At 42.2% G+C, this 23800-nt stretch overlaps 1 protein-coding gene across 1 annotated transcript; it reads right to left on the bottom strand.

Annotated features, from left to right (window-relative positions):
- Positions 1-5391: 5391 nt before the first annotated feature.
- On the bottom strand, positions 5392-7575 carry LOC135526310 (mid1-interacting protein 1-like). Its single transcript, XM_064954571.1, has 2 exons — positions 7446-7575; positions 5392-6905 (listed from the first exon to the last, which is right to left on the bottom strand). The coding sequence occupies exon 2, from the start codon at positions 6813-6815 to the stop codon at positions 6327-6329; it is 489 nt and encodes a 162-aa protein (XP_064810643.1). The 5' UTR covers positions 6816-6905; positions 7446-7575; the 3' UTR covers positions 5392-6326.
- Between the last annotated feature and the right edge of the window lie 16225 nt (positions 7576-23800).

Here is a 23800-nt window from a genome sequence, read left to right as displayed (position 1 = left end):
TGTTTTATAGAATATAAGGTATTGTACGTGGAGGAGAGAGCTCCCTCGATTTGGGTTATCTTACAAGGGGAAAAGTGAGTCTGCAGTGAGAGTTCAGGTCTTGTCTTGTGGAAGAGCTCATGGTGGAATCGCTGACTTGCACCATGCACACACATAGCCGTTGCCATTGTCTTGTCCTTGTCTTGCAGATTAGATTAATTGAAATTTCCCCACCAAGGATGGATGCAAGCACTGACCTGTGGAGAACTCAGCCTTTTAATCTGTCTCTGTATCCTCCAAGCTCTGCCATTGAGAACAGGCCTCCGCTACATGGGGGTTGAAAGGCCAGCGAAACTGATGCTTATCATCTGACAATTACCGTAAGCTGATTCCTAGTACAAAACAAAGACATTTGTGCTATAGATATATGTGGTGGGCCAAGATAACCCTGGGAAAAACAGAGTTTCAACAACAGAATACATTCCATGCATATCTACTGTTGCCTGGTATATTTACCTCACATACAGTACAGAATTGACATAGGATCAACGTAGGTACACAATACCAGTGAAAACAAGGATCTTTTATTGACCTAATTAGATCAAGCTAATAGAGCAGTGGTGTGTACAGGGCTGGGTGGGCCTTCAGTGCGTTGCGAGAGACACTCTGTGTCAGACACTGGCCGTTAGCAGAGCCAGCTGGGCTCGACGCCCACTCGCCTGTTACGTAAGCACCAACATTCCATGCCTATACGTTCTGCACCAAGAAGGAATGCTGATCATGCTAAGTCCGTCCAAGGCAGGGGAGAGACCAAGCTCCTACTCACCTGAAGGGGATGATGCTGTGCTAACAATGAATACTGACCGCTCAGATAACAGGGAGATCTGGGTGGATTTCCTCCTGGCCTATTGGTATATACACACAAGCCAGAGACCAGATTCCCCTTGTAGACAAACTAATGTTTTTTCCCCCCCAAAGGAAACCTTTAAAACCCATTATTTGATTTACTTGGTTTGTTAACTGACCATTCAGTATCTCAATATCTATAGGTTTGTGTTCCCTGCAGCTAATTTACCACGAATACACACACACACACACACACACACACACACACACACACACACACACACACACACACACACACACACACACACACACACACACAGCCGAGGATTGAGATGGTACAAGAAGGGCCTGGCACAGCCCAGCCACTATGAAGGCTGGGGGGGTTGGGGGGCCTGGCTGGGCACTGAAGGACCTCAGTGGGAAAGCATCTGCCCAAATGAAAACACAGTGTTCCCGACTCCACAACTGCTTCCCAGGCTGCTAGAACAAAAGACTAGAAGCCAGTCCGAGTAAATTGAGCAAAGACGGCTTTCTCCACCTTTTTACTGATAAAGCGTTAGGGTTGCTTTGTTTTTCAAATATGGCATGCAAAAGATTGATCACTGAGAAAATCATATATGAGATTGCTAAGCAATGCATGATTTGACTCAAAGCATGCATTGCTTGGCATCCTTTGAGATTATTATGCAGACTTTATTTAGTATTATCAACCACTATGCATAGTTAACTAAATTGATTATCATACTTACAAAGCTGAGACAAATATCAGTCCATTTCTAGTATAAAGGCTTAAAATGCCTAATGTGCCTTTATGAGCATAGTTCAAGGACAGGCACTTTTTATTGCTAAAGCCATTATGCAGATGGATAACTTGTCAAATATACTTCCTGAAATACTATCCACTGTGGTGCGGGAGGGAAACTCCCTGTAATTTCCTTGGCTTTATTTTCTTCCAATGTCCTCCTCACCATTTAAGAGATGTTCCCATTGCCAGGAATGTTAGTAATGACTTGATAGAGCATGCTGGTGCTCATAAGACTTGTGCAGTACAAGGCAGGGTATTGTAAGGCTACGCCCCATGGGCTGTTGTGTGAGCATATCCAGCCAGGTTATTTTACGAGATAGCAATGCCTAGAAACACTAACAGTAGACAGCCAGGCTGTATACATTACAATACACAGGAACCCTACAAATGACTTCCAATTAGAATGCCCTGTTTACTTGCTGGTTGACCAATGGACTCCAAAGACCTGATGTTTTTTTGTTGTTGCTATTACTCCCTGTGAACTTGGATATTTCATTCAAGCATGCCAGTATGTTTCAATCAAACATATTCAGTATGCAGGTGTTTACTCTTGGAGCAGCACTGTTGACATAGTGAGGCGGGAATATACCTGAGCAAGCAGTTGATTAAACCAGAAACAGGCCATGCCAATCAGTTAAAGATAGACACCACCGCTTTGCAACTGAGTAAGGGCTCAACTCAATGAATTGACCTTCAGCAAAAATTCAGGTCAGGTCATCCATTTGATTTGGCCATACATTCGTCCACTCTACCTCGTGAAGATTGTTATCTGAGAGCCCTGTCTGTGTGGCTGTGTGGTTAAATGTCTAGCCCGTGCCAGATGAAAGTGTTGCAGCAGTTGAGCATCTGTTGTCAGCGACTACTAGCAGGGAACAGGAGGTATGGCTGGGGCAGCTGGCTGAGATGGGCCAGCCAACGGGACCGCTCCCTGCCAAGTGTCAGTGATCACGCCGTCGCACGCTGACCCACGGCATGGGCAACAGATTCAAAATTTATAGAGCCTCAGAAGGGTCTTGCAACACAGACACTCTCATGTGTCCGTCAGTGTCGATCCGCTAGCCAATTCCCCCTTGGTCACATTGCACTGCATCCATTCCCCTTCACAGAGAGAGAGGGAGAGAGGGAGAGAGAGAGAGAGAGCTGGCAAAGCACTCATCTCCATAACCTCGACACCAGTGTCAAGAGTTGAGTATCAAGGACATACAGCCAATTGTCTTGCCGTTACATAGAGATGGCTTTGTTACTTAAAATACCGAGCACCTGGTTAGATTTGGACAGTTACTGCATTCAACTGTCGCTGCATTTGTCGGACACTCACAGGCCATATGTAGACAAGAAATATTACAGTGTTTTCAAACGTGACTCTTGGTTCATAATCATGTCCCAATTGCTGACAGACCATGGTGAAATGTATCACAACCACACCATGTGAAACTAACTCAAATCTGAGAGGCAATGAGTGTGATCGTAACCCTTTGCTGTATAGAGTTTCTGAAGACATTTAGTTGGTCCTAACGGTCAGTGCTGAGCAATGTGACTATAGGGGCCTTACGCCATTTAGGAAAGGGATTCAGATATTATGCTATTAAAAACCATTTTCAATTCTTGAAAGTACTTTTTCAATTCATTCCTTTCATTTCAGTTCTGATCCTGAAATGACTAAGAAATGAACCCCATTTTGTTTGGATCACTGCATTAATCCAGTCACGCTCCACAGACAAAGGTCAACAATAATCTCCACTTGAGTATTCACTCCATTGACTATATCAAAAAATGGTGCTAAAATGTGTCTCCCGCACACAGACAACTTATCCTCTCTGATAGCCAACAGTCGTGGGGACGTAACGTGAAGAAACCCAATTTCCATTCATATCAACAGCCTGACCAGCTGTCCCACTATTTGTGGTTGACCCAGTTCACTTGAGTGGGCTGAAGGATTGACCAACTTTGCTACATCGATTGTTTTGTCCAGATATTTCCCGGCATACATTGAGAGCATCTACAGAGAAGACTCAGGAACCCAGCTTCATACAAAATGTGCTCTCGTAGTCATAGCTTAATACATGAGCCTTTCATGCCCCAACGTGCTTTGTGTTGGGTCAGAGTAGCCCTTTTAGCAGTGCTCTCTCACCCCTCCTGTCCCTCTCCGTCTCTGCAATCTTTTAATCACTGCTGTGCCTTTGAGGGGAAAAAAAAGCATTGTTACCCTATTGGCTGCTGTTGGTGGAGCTGTTGTTCGTGGAGCTGTTGCTAAGGGAAGGGGTTGAGAGGGTAATGGAGGTGGGAGATTGCCGTTTGAGGAAGCCATATGGATAAATTGTGTTTGATACACATCAAGCATAGATAGATATATTGAGGTCTAAAATTATTGGCAACTTTTATAAATATGAGCAAAAAAATATTTAAAAAATACAAATACTGAGCTATATTGTACTCCAAAAAAACTAAAATACTGAGCTATATTGTACACTACAAAAAATGCTAAAATAATACAAATACTGAGCTATATTGTACACTCAAAAACATACTCAGAGATGAAGTGCTAAAAATTCTCTAAAAGATAGGGGTCGAAAGTATTGGCACCCCTCTTTTCAATACTCCAGCACCCTGAAATAATTTACATTTTGAGCATACAATATAGCTCAGGGTGTGTATTATGTATTTTTTGCTCAACTTTATCAAGAATTTCTGACCTATATATTTTGTGTTGATTTTACAAACGATAACATCTGCATTGTTAGCCTCTACATCTGCATTGCTTGTTCTTTGGGGTTTTAGGCTGAGTTTTTTGTAGAAGTACTTTGTGACATCTGATGTAAGCTTTATACATACATTTGATTAAAGTAATTCAATGACCCATATTAAAAATGTAATGAAAGTAATAGTCTTATTTCAGCACTTTGAGAAGTGTTCTGAATGATTAAACAAAGCATTATTCTTTAGGTCAAAAAAACTGATTTATGCCATGAATCTTTATAGCTGTATGCTCCTTTTTATATCTCATCTCTCGTCCGAGTCAAACAAGATTGTGTGATATGCAGGTTGAACAATTGCCAGCTGATTGTTGAGGAAACTTGTTAAGCAGCCATTGATATTTTGACTGAGGAACAAAGAAAACAGTCATGAACTCTTAGGTTAAATCAGTCCTGTGTTTATGACTCAATGGCATACGAAAGCACTGTAAATCAGTTATGAACCTACATTTCCTTAACCAGGCCCACTGCAGCAGAAATGCTGCCATCACTTGCATGAGAAGTCACACCTTAGGGAATTGAGCCATGAGCTCAACGCAGGAAATAGTTAAGGGTCAAATGACCGCAGATAACCCCAGCTAGAAGTTTCCCTTACAGCTAAATATTACTGACAGATATACAATAACTGCATCAATGTTCACCCAAGGTCATTCCAGGGCTCATGGTGTGCCATAAGCCTCATACTACGCAAGTTAGTTCCCAGACTTGCGTTAAACTTTCAAGGAGCCTGTATTGTAATGAAGACAACAGCAATTGTACAGAACAGAAATCAGTGCTCATGTTGTAGCATGTCAAAGTCACCTTCTAGTCTTAACAGGACTCTACCACAAACATCAGCAAGCAACATTTGGAATGCAGACCAAGCGAGAACCTATGCTATATAGACTGACAACTAAACCAGGGACAAAACTACTAGAATGAAAATGGCATAGCCATTGACCCTTAACAAGTCTAGTCAATACCACTCCTTGACATTACCTGCACACAAATTTGAGCTGAATACAAAACAGGAGTTTAAGTCTTTATTTAGTTGTACTGCATTTGTGCGCAATATAAAAATTGAAATAACCAAGGACAACACAGAAAGGAATAGTGTTACAATACCATCACTCCAAAAAGGGCAGGTTGACATTTTTTATACCAATCAGACAATGTGGACAAGATGGGCATCGGAGCAGGACTTGAGTTATAGAAATTCAAGGCACAACATGTTTCATCAGGAGTGCTACAGAGACATGAATACATCATTACCTTTTTTTAATTTTATTTTTTAAATAAAAGGCCCTTAAAAACAAGCCCATATGCTAAAGTGTGCTTTACATTTTAAGGAGGGACAGAACAACCAGCATTCTAAATACTCCTGCAGTCAAATCTTTTTAGAGACATTTACAAAAGACATGGCATACAGACACCCAGTTCCTTTGACATACACGTGAATCCACATTGAATGTTTGGACTTGAAATGAAGACTGATGTTATCTACCTACCAGAGCCATGATTCAACAAGACTCCAAATACGATACCAACAACTCTGTAAACAGCCAATAAGCATGAAATGTCAACTCTGATGAAGTTACAATGCACAGTTCAACAAATCAGACATGGCCTAAACCATTCAGGAACATGTGCAGGTGTCAATCAGATTGGTTTAAATGTATGATTAGTGGAGTTTTGGGAAGCAAGGGACGAGAGGGGGTGGCGTGTCACTACTCAAGTCAGGATTGAAAGTCAAGTAGCTCAGGGCCCGGTATCCCAAAATAATCTTTAGGCTAAGTTCATCATTAAAACCATAGGATCCTATGGTTCTAACAATTAACTAAGCCTTAAGATGCTCCCGGGAAACCAGGCCCTGGTCAGTACACCGGTCCCTGGTCAGTTGCACTAAGTCTCCGATAACACCACTGTGTGTGAGTCAAGCAGTCCAAGGTCAGTCAAAAGTGACCCTATCTCATAAAGTTACCACCTCCGATCTCCCTCTTGTAGCGGTTGGTGAGGTGGTCTGCTTGCACTGTGAGTTTTGACAGGACGCCAAACAGTCCCCTGAGGTGGTAGTGGAACTGGCCTTCCAGATCAGAGCCCTCTTCACCAGGGAGCTCCCCAATTAGCAACTGCTGCTCCTCTTGCTTGACAGCCATTTCCAGGAAGCTGGCCCCACCGCTCATCTCCCTCTTCAGCAGGCCCCACTCCATGTCATTCTTGATGGACTTGAGGAGGAGGTAGTGCTCGTACATGTCCTTCTGCTTGTTAGGGTAGGGAGGCTCGTTCTCCACCACCACAACCTGCTGGCTCTCCTGCACCTCCAGGGGCACATCCCGCAACAGGCTGGGTACCATGATGGTCTCATCCATGTTGTTGGTTGCAGCGATGAAGCGGTGCATCACATTGAGGAGGGAGTTCTTGTTGCTGGCTGGGTCACTGCTAATTTGCATCATTGTGGAGGTTTTGGCAAGACTTGGGTTTGCAGGAAACAGGTGGAGTAAGGTACAGTTTGATGTTAAGGCTGACTGATGATCTAAAGGTCACTGTGGAAATAGAAACATTGAAGCCATGAGACAAAAGAATATTGCATCCCAGCGCTATAAAGAAAGGCCATTGGTCAACAGAATATAGCCACACTAATAGAAAGGCCTACTAAATAAATAGGCCATCACATCAGCCTACTAAGAACGCAGCAAAAGGCATGTACCACTATTGTCTGCTTATGACATTTTCAGCTGGTAAAGTAAGCGTGGCTACACAACAGTAAATGGAGACATGAACAGAATGAAGAGCCACTTCATAAACACAGGGCTTAAAGGCTTAATCTGACTACTGCGTACCAGAGTAGGCTATGGTTTGGGATGCCAATGACATAGAACAGAATGTCCACACTAAAACGAAGGTAGCCTAATGCTATCAGAAAAAACATTTTCCCGCAATGTTGCGAACAAACAAGGCGTTATACATTTAACCGGTAGCGCTTCCTGTACAATCTTGCATAGTATCTACTTGACCTTGCCATATTTACAGAAAACTGAGAGCGCCCAAATAAATGATAAGTCTCGAACAAAACAAATACTGACCGGTGCAAACTCTTTCTTGATACTATTCCTTGCTCCACCCGCTCGTACAAAAACAAGTATGTATATACTTCCTCGGCTTTTGTAGCCAGACGTGGAGCTTTATAGTGGGCACGCCGGCTAGAAAAAAACGACCTCTCCCACTTCACGGTTTCAATGGCGCAATAGGATAGTATTGAGGAAATGGGGCGTTAACTTTAGGTTACTGACAGGGATAAAAAGCAATCAGAGAGCACATTATTTTGTGAGCTTGTCCGCAGCAAAGACCCGCAGTAATGTTACCGTGTTTTTAAGCTTGATACATTGTTTCAAAAATCATAATGAGAGAATCGGTGTTTGTATATGGCAACTATTTTAGTTCTAATCACGAATGGTCATTTCAATGCACTCGTTTTCTAAAATAGATTTTATTATTATTAGCCTATTACCCTCTTATGTAATAGTCCACAATATAGTAGGCCTTATGTGCCTATTTATTACGAGTCCTATGCTACTTTTGCTCTCATAGCCTAGGCCTACTAAATAAGATACAAGCACACAATGAAATGGCTGACATGATTAACTAGAATGCTTGAAACTATGATAGTTGAAAGTGTTCAGTGTTTTCAGACCAGACCAGTCTTGCTTCATAAATAATTAATGACATGCTGTCATATGAAAATACAGAAGTGGACTGACTTGAAAAGTTACCTTGGCCACAAATTGTGTGAGACAATTGGATCCATAGGATAATTGGGGTCTATTTTCTAAAGGCTCTGTGTGAGTCACAGCCTTTTAGAAATCACTAAGGGTTTACAATGCTGTCATCTGGTGTTCATTTCAACACATGCCACATCCATGCTGAAATGGAGTGGTAAAATTCAAGCATAGATACATAGTCTGGTAGAAATAACTCAAAATCAGATTTTGCTTTGCATTTTACTAGCTTTTCAATGATTTAAACATTTTATTTATACATTTCAGCTTTTGTTGTATAGCATATGATTATAATAACTAAACATGTTCATTTATGAACAGTGATTGCATTGCTGGGATTGCTGGGATTGCTGGGATACTGTGGTTATAGGTATTCATAGCTGTATTTAGTACGTTACAGCCTTATTCTAAAATTGATCAAATTAAATAAAAATATTAATCAATCTACACACAAAACCCCATAATTACAAAGCAAAAACAGTTTTTTAGACATTTGCAAATGTATTACAAAAAAAACCAGAAATATTATTTACATAAGTATTCAGACCCTTTGCTATCAGACTCAAAATTGAGCTCAGGTGCATCCTGTGTCCATTGATCATCCTTGATTGAAGTCCACCTGTGGTAAATTCAATTGATTGGACGTGATTTGGATAGGCCCACACCTGTCTATATAAGGTCCCACGGTTGACAGTGCATGTCAGAGCACAAACCAAGCCATGATGTCGAATGAATTGTCTGTAGAGCTCCGGGGCAGGATTGTGTCGAGGTACAGATCTGGGGAAGGGTACCATAACATTTCTGCAGGATTGAAGAGCCCAAGAACACAGTGGCCTCCATCATTCTTAAATGGAAGAAGATTGGAACCACCAAGACTCTTCCTAGAGTTGGCCGCCCAGCCAAACTGAGCAATCGGGGGAAAAGGGCCTTAGTCAGGGAGGTGGCCAAGAACCTGATGGTCACTCTGACAGAGGTCAAGAGTTCCTCTGTGGAGATGGGAGAACCTCCCAGAAGGACAACCATCTCCTCAGCACTCCACCAATCAGACCTTTATGGTAGAGGGGCCAGAAGGAAGCCACTACATGACAGCCTGCTAGGAGTTTGCAGAAAGGCACCTAAAGGACTCTCAGACCATGAGAAACAAGATTCTCTGGTCTGATGAAGCCAAGATTGAACACTGTGGCCTGAATGCCAAGCGTCATGTCTGGAGGAAACCTGGAACCATCCCTACGTTGAAGCATTGTGGTGGCAGCATCATGTTGTGTGGATGTTTTTCAGCAGCAGGGACTGGGGGACTAGTCAGGATCGAAGGAAAGACGAACGGAGCAAAGCACAGAGAGATCCTTGATGAAAACCTGTTCCAGAGCACTCAGGACCTCAGACTGGGGCGAAGCTTCACCTTCCATCAGGACAACGACCCTAAGCACACACCCAATACAACGCAGGAGTGGCTTTGGGACAAGTCTCTGAATGTCCTTGAGTGGCCCAGATCTAACATTTCCGGAGAGACCTGAAAATAGGTGTGCAGCGACGCTCCCCATCCAACCTGACAGAGCATGAGAGGATCTGCAGAGAAGAATGGGAGACACTCCCGAAATACAGGTGTGCCAAGCTTGTAGAGTCAAACCCAAGACTCAAGGCTGTAATCGTTGCCAAATGTGCCTCAACTAAGTACTGCGTAAAGGGTCTAAATACTTTTGTAAATGTGATATTTAAAAAAAAAAATCTATACATTTGAAAACATTTCTAAAAAAAACTGTTTTTGCTTTTTCATTATGCGGTATTGCATGTAGATTGATGAAGAAAAAAATACAATTCAAACCATTTTAGAATAAGGCTGTAACGTAACAAAATATAGAAAAAGTCAATGGGGCTGAATACTTTCCGAATGCACTGTACATTACAATGCATACACTGTACATTACAATGCATACACTGTACATTACAATGCATACACTGTACATTACAATGCATACACAAAAACACGTTCAAGTTGCAATCACAAGTAAAAATCACGGCATTAATGAAACTGAAAGACTTTTGTTGATTCATTTGCATAGGTAGGGTATGGGTCACTTTTAATATCTCTGACTTGGCCTGTGGAATAGAGAGAAGGTGGGTTCTTTGGGTGGATCTGCCTGACACTTGTCCTCGACAGACGTGTAACCAGTCTCTGAAGGGGTACTTGAACAGGAAGACAGTAAAGTCCAGACACAGTTTCTCGCTTTGCTTCAAATCAAATCAAATTGTATTTGTCACATACACATGGTTAGAAGATGTTAATGCGAGTGTAGCGAAATGCTTGTGCTTCTAGTTCCAACAATGCAGTAATAACCAACGAGTAATCTAACCTAACAATTTCACAACAACTACCTTATACACACACAAGTGTAAAGGAATGAAGAATATGTACATAAAAATATTTGAATGAGTGAAGGTACAGAACGGCATAGGCAAGATGCAGTAGATGGTATAGAGTACAGTATATACATATGAGATGAGTAATGTAGGGTATGTAAACATTATGAAGTGGCATTGTTTAAAGTGGCTAGAGATACATTTTTCATATTGTGTAAGGGCAGTGATAGTGAAGTCAGAGCATCCTTGTATCCAGGAAATGCCGTGCAGAGGCTGCTTCTGCAAGCACGCTTCTGTATGCGCTCGAGTTGGTCAGAGAGGCCTTGAGTCAAGGAGCTGTGCCAAGCTGGTGCGACCTACTCTAGGCAGGGTCAAACATAGCATGTGTAGATGGCTACCAGGTCTATTTGTGGTACGTTAAATCTTATAAATCATTGATTCGATTTGGTCTTTCCTATGCAGATTATTTTATCAGGGTTTTATCAGAGAAAAGTCTTGGCTGGGCCGCCTAAGTGTTTTTTCGTGCTGACTATGTCCAAACAGTAATTTTTCAGTGTAAACTTAAATGACTTAAACCAGATATAATGTACGTAGAAAAGATAATGGACCATATTTTTTTAATAAGATCATTTTTGAGAACTAACAGTTCTTAACAGGGAGATTCTAAAATTAAAATAATTAAGCATTCAGGAGTATTTTTATCATGGCATGGGGCCCCCATTGATTTTGTTATAATGTTTGAGTCACTCAGATAGCATAAGCCATGACAAAATGTATAGAATTGAGGAAATTACCTTAACTGCTAACTGTTGTGTCCACCACATGGCAAAATGTATAGAAATTACCTTTAAAACAGCTACATTTTGTCACCAGCCAACAGGAGGGCCTCTAAAATGTTTGGTCCATGGTCACGCTCATGGACACGAAAACACACACAATGACACACTTTCACAGACTTGCAGGTTTTTCTCATCTATCTATCAATAGTATCATAAGGGGACATGAAGGGGGCGGGTTTCTCATAAATGTTACAGGATCTTGCATTTTAAAGGGTTTAGGGTAATGTCACTTCTATGGACCTATTCTTATAGACCAGTTAAGGTTGCTTTTGGTGTGGAGATATTATCCACTGTACAATTATGGATTAAATTTAAATCATTAACATATCTTTCCAGCGATTGTCATTGTCTCTGGCAGCACTGTCAATAACTGCAAGGAAGATCAATAAACCTAACAGTGCTCCCTGGGCCACACCCCCTGTGAGTTCTTGCCAGTCAGAGGCAATCTTGATAGCCCACACTAGTGGTGTGCTGGTCAGCTATTTGTTCACCCGCACCCGCCCCGCCCCCAATTGCTAATAACCCATCTGCAACTACCTGACAATATGTGATAAAGTGAAAATCTGATGCCTGCGCCCCACCCTAACCCGCTAATATAGAAAATGTGCTGTAGGCTAGTCAGAGATGGCCGGGGGGCAAAATTGTTTTTGCCTGAGTTAGATACACAATACAGTATGTGGAGAAAAAGCCCATGGCTTTATTTGATGGTCTAAGGGGATGGGACAATTTTACAATATTGTCATTCAAATGGACCAGGTAAGAAATTGTGACTGTTACGCTGCATGTATTAATATTTATTTATGAGATATACTTGTAATTCTGAGACAGATATGTAAAGTTAGCATATGTTTGTTAATATTTATTTCATTCATTTCATTTAAATGGGAAAACTGGGATTGGTACATACACATATCTCAATGCATTTCTTTAAAATCAAGATTGCTAAAAAAAAATCCCCCAGTGTGAAGACCCCCACAATCAACAATCACTCTTCTACGGGTAATACACAATTTTGGCAATCCCAAAACAATCACAAACAAATGGCCCAGGCCGTACTACATTGGGAGCTCCTTTAACAGCCGGTTTCTGGTACATGTTCTCCCAAGGTGGCGTGCCCCGAGAAGAATTTCAAAGGGAGAGATACAAAATCCTTGTTAAACTCATCAGAATACTTGGTAGTGGACATTCCATCAGTCCTGGAAGAGAAAATAAACTTTTAGTTAGTTTTCACGAAATCTTAATCAATCTTCAAAATCTTAATCAATCTTACTTTGTGTATGCTGTCTTCCTAGCTGTCTTCCTATCATGGGAGGCCTTAATTATGTACCTCGCTTCCCTTTTTTGATCGAGCTTGCTGCAACTGGCACTGCAGGAGGCCTCGATAACACCTACTAAAGTTGAAACCATCCCAGAGTTCATTCCACTAGTCTCATCTTATCGTCAAGGCCTGTTGCATTTGACGTATGGCTTGCGGTCTATACTTCCTGTCCCTGAGAGAATCAATAGTCAAAATATGAAATCTGTTATTTACACGTCCGGGGGTGACAGTTTATCAGCTCTTTTGGTTCGGAGTCCTCATTCTACAAAAAACATCTACTTGATTCAGTCTTTGACAGTGGTTTCATGTACTGGAAGTAGATTATATTTAGCATGAAATTATCATTTTATTTCATAATAATTAGATCATAATGTCAGCCAGGTTGACGATCTTGTGTATTTATTGCTATTCTTAGCTGTGCTGTCTATTTTCTCTTACAGCCTGTTTGAGTTAAGCAAGTAGGCGAGTAGGCTACCACTCACTTTCACTGGTGGAGGCTTATCTACGAGTCCACAGGAAATGTATCTTTAACCTAGATGTGCTGGAGGGGGAACGGAATGGAAATGACCTTCGATTCTCATGTGATTTGTATGTTAGGAGAATGAGAGACATTTATAGTGCTTTGCAAATATTCCCCAAATATCTGGTCCAGAAGCAGCCCATCTGTTTGTTTAGCTATTTATCTTGAACACACTAGTTTCAGATGACCACTCTACTGCATTATCTGAATGCTTGCTAGAAGCTACTAATAACACATTCATACTCTGAACCATACTGTCAACACTCCCTATAAACTCAACTTCAACTGATAGACTATGAGTACCGTGAATCTTGTCTATGTTAAAACCTCTACCTCGGGTTAAACCCTTTTTCGTTGGATATCATTTTTGAATATTTCCTTCAGGATGAACAAATATACCTTCCGTTACTTTTAAGCACTCCGCATTGGCCGTCATCTCCATGTCAATTTAGGCCTATTCTAAAAACCTTCCATGATCGTGGCGGTCAACCCAGGTCATCAAACTCTGTGGAGGAATCACTTTAACATTGGAGCGACTGTCTATCACTATAGACAGCGTAAGCGACACATATCTTTCGCGAGACCCAGTGCTGCTCTTAAACCATATGAGTCACACAATCACTCGATTAATCATACTGTCACACATACAATTACACATAGCCGGCTCCCTTTCGCTATCCTCCTTATGCAGTTGAAGTCGGAAGTTTACATACACTTAGGTTGGAGTCATTAAAACTCGTTTTTTAACCACTCCACAAATTTCTTGTTAACAATCTATAGTTTTGGCAAGTCGGTTAGGACATCTACTTTGTGCATGACACAATACATTTTTCCAACAATTGTTTACAAACAGATTATTTCACATACAATTCACTGTATCACAATTCCAGTGGGTCAGAAGTTTACTAAGTTGACTGTGACTTTAAACAGCTTGGAAAATTCAAGAAAATTATGTCATGGCTTTAGAAGCTTCTGATAAGCTAACTGACATCATTTGAGTCAATTGGAGGATGTATTTCAAGGCCTACCTTCATACTCAGTGCCTCTTTGCTTGACATCATGGGAAAATCAAAAGAAATCAGCCAAGACCTAAAAAAATAAATAATTGTAGACTTTCTTAAGTCTGATTCATCCTTGGGAGCAATTTACAAGCGCCTGAAGGTACCACGTTCATCTGTACAAACAATCGTACACAAGTAATAACACCATGGGACAACGCAGCCGTCATACCGCTCAGGAAGGAGTAGTGCTCTGTCTCCTAGAGATGAACATACTTTGGTGCGAAAAGTGCAAATCAATCCCAGAACAACAGCAAAGGACCTTGTGAAGATGCTGGAGGAAACGGGTACAAAAGTATCTATAACCACAGTAAAATGAGTCCAATATCCACTTAACCTGAAAGGCCGCTCAGCAAGGAAGAAGCCACTTCTACAAAACCTAAAAAAAAAAGCCAGACTGTGATTTGCAACTGCACATGGGGACAAAGATCGTACTTTTTGGAGAAATGTCCTCTGGACTGATGAAACAATAATAGAACTGTTTGTCCATAATGGCCATCGTTATGTTTGGAGGAAAAAGAGGGAGGCTTGCAAGCTGAAGAACACCATCCGGGTGGCAGCATCATGTTGTGGGGGTGCTTTGCTGCATGAGGGACTGATGCACTTCACAAAACAGATGGCATCATGAGGAGGGACAATTATGTGGCTATATTGAAGAAACATCTCAAGACATCAGTCAGGAAGTTAAAGCTTGGTCGCAAATGGGTCTTCCAAATGGACAATGACCCCAAGCATACTTCCAAAGTTGTAACAAATTGGCTTAAGGAAAACTAAGTCAAGGTATTGGAGTGGCCATCACAAAGCCCTGACCTTAATCCCACAGAAAATTTGTGGGCAGAATTGAAAAAGCGTGTGCTAGCAAGGAAGCCTACAAACCCGATTCAGTTACACCAGCTCTGTCAGGAGGAATGGGCCAAAATTCACCCAACTTATTGTGGGAAGCTTGTGGAAGGCTACCCAAAACATTTGAACCAAGGTAAACAATTTAAAGGCAATGCTACCAAATACTAATTGAGTGTATGTAAACTTCTGACCCACTGGGAATGTGATGAAAGAAATAAAAGCTGAAATAAATCATTCTCTCTATTATTATTCTGACATTTCACATTCTTACAATAAAGTGGCAATCCTAACTGTCTGGCTATGGTTTATGTAAACTTCCAACTTCAACTGTATGAAATAAACAAAAAGTGTATCTATCATATAGAGTTCCATCAAAACGTACATAAATTTACTGAATAATCTGTCAGAAAGGGCTTCACCAGAGTCTGTCACCCCCACTCTGCTCAAGAAATTAACAGAGAATTTTACCATGTGGAACTTCACCGAAGGTCCTTTGCTCCTGCTCAGTTCATAAATTGAAAATAACTGTTAAATTGGAGTTTCACATAATGTCATTCACACCTGCTAATGTTTCAACTTAATCCTTCATGTCAACAACCGTGATGACGCTTCCTCCCGTAAAGGCCTCAATTGAATCCTTCACCTCAACAACCGTGATTGTATTGCAATGCACTACACCCAAAGTGTGCCAAAAAGGACTCTCTTGTGCGCAACCCAAGAATACAGAGTTCTCTCTTATCAATGTTTTTGTCACATTTACACACCAGACAGTTATCAATCAAATGACATTTTAACCTATGTTATTCACTTAATTTGTAGTATAGTCACACACATAGAGAGACAAGCGACAGAACTCTTAACATTACTTGTGAGGTGGAGCTTTACATGAAATTAATCTTTACAAAATAATATGAGAAGTCACTCACAACTTGTCGCCTATCCTGGTGATGTATCTACCCTGCAAAATACACAGGCAAAAAAAATTAAAAATTGGAGAAGAAAGATGATAACAGGGACAACCAGCATGGAAGTCATGAGCTAATGATCTAATTTGTTCTATTCTAACGTGTTTCACAGCCCGACCTGCTGCTACAACAACCATTTGTCCATGATGTTGATCCATGGTGCAAGTAAGAGACAGGGGTTGGTAAAAAAAAAATACAATGACAAAATACCATAAAGATCAATGTGTCAACATAAACTATAAAATACTTGTATTTTGAAATGTATTTGATTAAAATACATACATTTTGTATTTTAAAGTGCAGAAATAAATTTGCAAGTAGATGGCTCGAACAGCAACGACATTCTCAGTAACGGTTACAGAGATGTTTTACTTCCTGACTGTGATATGTTGTTGTTTATCTACCTTAGTTGAATGCACTGACTGTAAGTCAGTCTAGATAAGAGTGTCTCCTGAATGACCAAAATGTAAATGTAATGTGAAAATAAACACACCAAAATGGCCTGCAAAGCACACTGGGTATAACTATTGTCCTTGTTTCGGGGTCGGGGAGCAGAGTAATACTCTGCATGCTTTGCAATAGTTCATTTAGCAGACTGTCTTATCACACCATGGTGCCATCAGACTTCTGCTACCAATGCAGGGTGAAAGGGAGCCACAAAATTGTGAACCAATATAAAAAAAGGGTATAGAAAAGTATTTTGAAAATGTAAATTACAGCTCTCAAATGTATCTTGTTACAAAATACATAGGAGTGTAGTTCAGTCCTGTAATGTCTGTGTCCAACTCACTCCCAAACACTTAGATCCCCAGAACTCAGCCCACTTTCCAGTTCACGCTCCAGATCCCAATCACCGGAATTCTAATCACCTGTTCACACACCTGCAAGTCATCATCCCACACTATTTAGTTCAGTTCCTTGCATCCCATCAGGTATTGTTTGTTTTGAGACACTTCTTTTGGAACGCTGGTTGTTCCTGTCCTGCTCTCCTCCCAGGTATGATAGTTTTTGCCATTTTTTGGACCTACCGTGTATGACCTTCTGCCTACCCCTGGACCCAGCTATCTGCCTCCTCCTATGGCCCCTTTCAATAAACACCTTCTGCACTTGAAACCAGCTCTTTGTCTCCTATCCTGTTCAGTGCAGAATACCTCACCAAAAACGACAGATGGATTCAGCGGAGCTGCAGCTACGTCTAGCCCGACGAGAGGAAAGGATCAATGAACTCTGCGACCTACTTCGCCAGTCCATTCCTGCTTCACCGATACCGATCGTTCATCCTCCCCTATATCCATGCCTAGTAAATATGACGGCTCCCCATGGAAATGTCAAGGATTTATTATGCAGTGTAACCTGTACACACCCCGCTGACTTCACCCCGCTGACTTCACCTCTGACAAAGACAGGGTGGACACAGGCATAGCTCTGGATTGGGTCACAGCTCTGTGGACCTCTCAAAGTTCTGATCTGTATTCTGAATCACGTTTCTACGCCCTCTTCAAGGAGGTGTTCGATCATTCAGTTTCAGGTCGTCACACCGGGGACCTGTTATGTGAGCTGCGACAGGGATATCAGTCCACCACTGAGTATGCCCTTGAGTTCCGCACCAAGGCTGCCCGGCAGTGGATGGAGTGAACCAGCTCTCCTTACAGTCTACCGAAGGGGTAGAGGACCTTGGCTGCAGAGGAGATTTAACAGACCTCAACCGATACATCCGGATGTCCATATCCATTGGTGGACCGCAGACCTATACAGTCAGACGCCCATTGCTTGCGAGTCTTCCACGCCATTCTCTCGTCCACCATGGTCCAATAGCCCCCGAACCCATGCAACTCGGCCACGCCCCTCTCACGCCTGCAGAGAGACAAGAGGTTACATGAAAACCTGCGCCACTATTGTGGAGAGTAACTACCGACTCACTAGCTGTTTGGTTTGGTATCCCAGCTCTTCTTTCTGCTAATGGGGTCAGGAAATAGGGGGGCAGGAAATGTCATTGACGAACAACTGGTACAACAGTTAAGAGTCAAACTAATCCCTGTTAATCCTCCCTTTAGGATTAATGCGCTGGACAGACAACCTCTCGGAACTGGTCGTGTGACTTGCATGATCGAACGTATCACCCTTCAGATTGGCCTCGTTCCCTCTGAAGTCATTCAGTGAATGGTGGTCTTCACCTAAAGAACCCCTCATCCTCGGTCACCTCTGGCTAAGCCTTCACGACCCTGCCATCTCCTGGCGACAAGGGGAACTGCTGTCATGGTCTCCCACCTGTTTAGGAACTACTTCAGTCTACCCTGTCGAGCCACCTCTATAGAAGGATTGGAGTCTGCCATTCCAACCCACATCCCACCTGTATATGCCCAGTTTCAGTGTCTTCAGCAAGAAAAAGGTGTCCATTCTGCCCCCTCACCGACCGGAGGACTGCGCGATCGACCTCGTTCCTGGGGCCGCCCCCTAAGGGTCGGTCCTACCCCTTGTCCAGCCCAAAGAACGAGGCTATGGACACCGACATAAGAGGCCCTCGACATGGGATTCATTCGTCCATCCACATCTCCAGCTGCATCCAGTTTCTTTTTTTGTGAAGGAAAAAGATGGTAGTCTCTTTCCCTGCATAGATTACCGACCCCTGAATGACCTGACCATCAAGAATTGCTTCCCTCTTCCTCTGATTCCGGCCGCACTAGAACAAGCTGGACAGGCTACCATCTACTCCAAACTGGACCTACGTAGTGCTTACAACCTGATCCGTATACGAAGTGAGGATGAGTGGAAGCCAGGGTTCATCACCGCAAGGGGTTACTAGGAATACCTGATTATGCTCTACGGTCTCACCACTGCTCCCGCAGTCTTCCAGCCCATCATGAATGAAGTTTTCCTGGTCAGGATCCACCAGTTCATCATTGTGTACATTGATGATATCTTGATCTACTCTCACTCCCTTGCAGAACACGTACAGCATGTGCAACAGGTCCTCCAACGACTACAGGACCACCATCTTTATGTCGAGGCTGAGAAGAGCGCCTTTCACGTGACTACGGTAACCTTCCTAGGGTTCGTGCTGACACCAGGAGGGGTCAACATGGACGAAGGCAAAGTCACGGCCGTGCTTAACTGGCCCAAACCTGCCACCGTAAAGGAACTACAATGGTTCTCCAACTACTACCGCCAGTTCATCCGAAAATACAAATGACTAAATACTCAGTTCAAATATATGTAACCGAGACAAATACTGCCCATCTCTGGTAACAAATGCCATAGTGATCCCATTGACAGTACATTTCAAGTACTCTATTGTGATTATGGCAGATTTTCATCTTCATTTGAACGGTGTCGACTAGGGTAGGCCTATCCTTAATCAAGGTGGAAACTTTATGGTGAGGCTTGTGAAGTTCCACAAAGCGAGGTCACAATAGTTTGGCGGGACTTGACAGCTTTCTGTTTCTTACTGACAACAGAAATCATACACCTTGTTGCCAGGTCGAGCAAAACAGTCAACTTCAAGTGGAGAGCTGGACTGTCATTAGTTTCTCCATAACCCCCACCATCATAAAAAAATTATTCAGCACCGGCCTTGTCTCTGCACTGAGGGCAGCTGCAGATGAGACTGGTGTAGTTTATTTTGATCGGTTTACATATGACCAAAGGATCAGGGTTGATGTTTTATTCTGATAAAGGAAACCAACCGCATTCATAAACTAAATGTTGAGCTGCCCTCGCGCACCAACTCCTCACTTCCACATGGATACAATAGACAGTGTGAAAATAAGAATAACATTTGTCTCGTTTGATAATGATGCAATGTAGAGTATAGCCTATGGGACTGGGCTAGCCAACTTTCATAAATGACAGCCAAGCATTACGTAGAGTTAGTGCATGACGTGCACTTGCAAACAAACAGTAAAATATTGTCTAAATAACAAACAAAAACACATGACATACCGGATAAACAAACAACATCCATAAATTAAATGTTGTGCTGTCCGTATTCACCAACTCCTCTGTAAAGTATAAATGAACAACTGGAGACATGAATAGCCATGCTAGCCCAATGACGAATTGTAGGTGATGTACTGTAGCTAGCTAGCATGTACAGCATTCACAAATCAACAGATAAAGTTCATAAATGCATGAAATCCATAAATATCACAATGTACTTGTAGAAGACCATAATATTACAATGTTAGTAGCAATATAAACTATCTGTTTTAACACACAGGACTTTCATGGGACAATGTTCCAATTACCTAGGAGGAATGCAGAAAGAGAAGGAAATGTGACATTAAAAAGGGCACAAACAACAAAAGGAATGTACAGTAATATCAGGCATGGGAACTAATCAGATTTTATGTAAATATACAACATGAAATTCAACACTTGTTACATAGACACCGCTTTGATTTCAGTGTTTAACGTAGCTCATGCAGTAACTGTGTGAGAGCTACCGGATCCCCCAAATTGGACAGCTGGTCTGGTCCTGTACCACCGATATACTTGCCAATGCCTCCACCATTTTCCCACCACACACGCCACAGACTGAAGGCTGGTTCTTAAAGGGTAATTCCGCCAATTTTCAACCTCATGTTCATTTATCTCCAAGACTAAACCCGTGTCTACGTGTGTGTGAGGCAAGAAAGCGTATAAATGCGCCGTTTTCAATATGTAAACACTAGTATTGTGCTAGAGATAATGAAAATCAGGTTAATGTGTTGTAATTGACCTGTTAAGTTTTCAGTGATGTGATTTCTGGGTGAGAATCGCGTCCCTCGTGGCCAAATAAACTCGCCAGCTGCTGCACATCACAATGGAAAACCTTTAGCAATGCAAATATTGTCTATTGGACAGTCAGTTTACTTCGTGTTGGTTCCTAGTGAATAGTATTCATTCCACCGACTATGTTGCAAAACTGAAGCAAACGGAACGAAACGGGGAGGGACCTACCTGAATTTGTCCAATAGAAACTCTAGTGTTGCTCGGTTTGGTTCTTAAATGGTTTCCATAATGAATACACCATCTCCACCCCGCTGATCCTCAACACTGGGGCCCCACAAGGGTGCATTCTGAGCCCTCTCCCTGTTCACCCACGACTGCGTGGCCATGCACGTCTCCAACTCAATCATCAAGTTTGCGGACGACACTACAGTGGTAGGCTTGATTACCAACAACAACGAGACGGCCTACAGGGAGGAGGTGAGGGCCCTCGGAGTGTGGTGTCAGGAAAATAACCTCACACTCAACGTCAACAAAACAAAGGAGATGATTGTGGACTTCAGGAAACAGCAGAGGGAGCAGCCCCCTATCCACATTGACGATACAGTGGTGGAAAAGGTGGAAAGTTTTAAGTTCCTCGGCATATACATCACAGACAAACTGAATTGGTCCACCCACACAGACAGCGTTGTGAAGAAGGTGCAGCAGCGCCTCTTACATTTACATTACATTTAAGTCATTTGGCAGACGCTCTTATCCAGAGCGACTTACAAATTGGTGAATTCACCTTATGACATCCTTCAACCTCAGGAGGCTGAAGAAATTTGGCTTGTCACCAAAAGCACTCACAAACTTCTAGATGCACAATCGAAAGCATCCTGTCTGGCTGTATCACCGCCTGGTACGGCAACTGCTCCGCCCACAACCGTAACGCATCACCGGGTGCAAACTATCTGCCCTCCAGGACACCTACACCACCCGATGTCACAGGAAGACCATAAAGATCATCAAGGACAACATCCACCCGAGCCACTGCCTGTTCATCCCGCTATCATCCAGAAGGCGAGGTCAGTACAGGTGCATCAAAGCAGGGACCGAGACTGAAAAACAGCTTCTATCTCAAGGCCATCAAACTGTTAAACAGCCACCACTAACATTGTGTGGCTGCTGCCAACATACTGACTCAACTCCAGCCACTTTAATAAGGGAATTGATGAATTGAAATTTATGTAAAAATGTATCACTAGCCACTTTAAACAATGCCACTTAATATGTTTACATAACCTACATTACTCATCTAATATGTACAGTGGGGCAAAAAAAGTATTTAGTCAGCCACCAATTGTGCAAGTTCTCCCAGAGAGAGGCCTGTAATTTTCATCATAGGTACACTTCAACTATGACAGACAAAATGAGAAGAAAAATCCAGAAAATTACATTGTAGGATTTTTTATTAATTTATTTGTAAATTATGGTGGAAAATAAGTATTTGGTCAATAACAAAAGTTTATCTCAATACTTTGTTATATACCCTTTGTTGGCAATGACAGAGGTCAAACGTTTTCTGTAAGTCTTCACAAGGTTTTCACACACTGTTGCTGGTATTTTGGCCCTTCCTCCATGCAGATCTCCTCTAGAGCAGTGATGTTTTGGGGCTGTTGCTGGGCAACACTGACTTTCAACTCCCTCCAAAGATTTTCTATGTGGTTGAGATCTGGAGACTGGCTCGGCCACTCCAGGACCTTGAAATGCTTCTTACGAAGTCACTCCTTCGTTGCCCGGGCAGTGTGTTTGGGATCATTGTCATGCTGAAAGACCCAGCCACGTTTCATCTTCAATGCCCTTGTTGATGGAAGGAGGTTTTCACTCAAAATCTCACGATACATGGGCCCCATTCATTCTTTCCTTTACACGGATCAGTCATCCTGGTCCCTTTGCAGAAAAACAGCCCCAAAGCATGATGTTTCCACGACGAGTTGAGTTTTTACCAAAAAGTTATATTTTGGTTTCATCTGACCATACGACATTCTCCCAATCTTCCTCTGGATCATCCAAATGCTCTCTTGCAAACTTCAGATGGGCCTGGACATGTACTGGCTTAAGCAGGGGGACACGTCTGGCACTGCAGGATTTGAGTCCCTGGTGGCGTAGTGTGTTACTGATGATAGACTTTGTTACTTTGGTCCCAGCAGGTCATTCACTAGGTCCCCCCGTGTGGTTCTGGGATTTTTGCTCACCGTTCTTGTGATAATTTTGACCTCACGGGGTGAGATCTTGCGTGGAGCCCCAGATTGACGGAGATTATCAGTGGTCTTGTATGTCTTCCATTTCCTAATAATTGCTCCCACAGTTGATTTCTTCAAACCAAGCTGCTTACCTATTGCAGATTCAGTCTTCCCAGCCTGGTGCAGGTCTACAACTTTGTTTCTGGTGTCCTTTGACAGCTCTTTGGTCTTGGCCATAGTGGAGTTTGGAGTGTGACTGTTTGAGGTTGTGGACAGGTGTCTTTTATACTGATAACAGGTTCAAACAGGTGCCATTAATACAGGTAACGAATGGAGGACAGAGGAGCCTCTTAAAGATGTTACAGGTCTGTGAGAGACAGAAATCTTGCTTGTTTGAAGGTGGCCAAATACTTACTTTGCAAATAAATTCATTAAAGATCCTACAATGTGATTTTCTTTTCTCATTTTGTCTGTCATAGTTGAAGTGTACCTATGATGAAAATTACAGGCCTCATCTTTTTAAGTGGGAGAACTTGCACAATTGGTGGCTGACTAAATACTTTTTTGCCCCACTGTATATACTGTACTCTATACCATCTACTGCATCTTGCCTATTCTGTACCATCACTCATTCATATATCTTTATGTACATATTCTTTATCCCTTTATACACAAGTGTAAGGTAGTTGTAGAATTGTTAGATTACTCGTTGGTTATTACTGCATTGTCGGAAATAGAAGCACAAGCATTTCGCTACACTCGCATTAATATCTGCTAACCATGTGCATGTGACAAATAAAATTGGATTTGACATAATTGTTCATTTTGT

Source organism: Oncorhynchus masou, chromosome 32 (genome assembly GCF_036934945.1).
Source record: "Oncorhynchus masou masou isolate Uvic2021 chromosome 32, UVic_Omas_1.1, whole genome shotgun sequence".
NCBI classification, from domain to species: Eukaryota; Metazoa; Chordata; class Actinopteri; order Salmoniformes; family Salmonidae; genus Oncorhynchus; species Oncorhynchus masou.
This window is presented reverse-complemented; position numbering and strand designations above follow the sequence as displayed.

Bases quoted from the DNA above. Each gene is read 5' to 3' on its own strand.
- LOC135526310 (XM_064954571.1), bottom strand. From the start codon at position 6,815: ATGATGCAAATTAGCAGTGACCCAGCCAGCAACAAGAACTCCCTCCTC.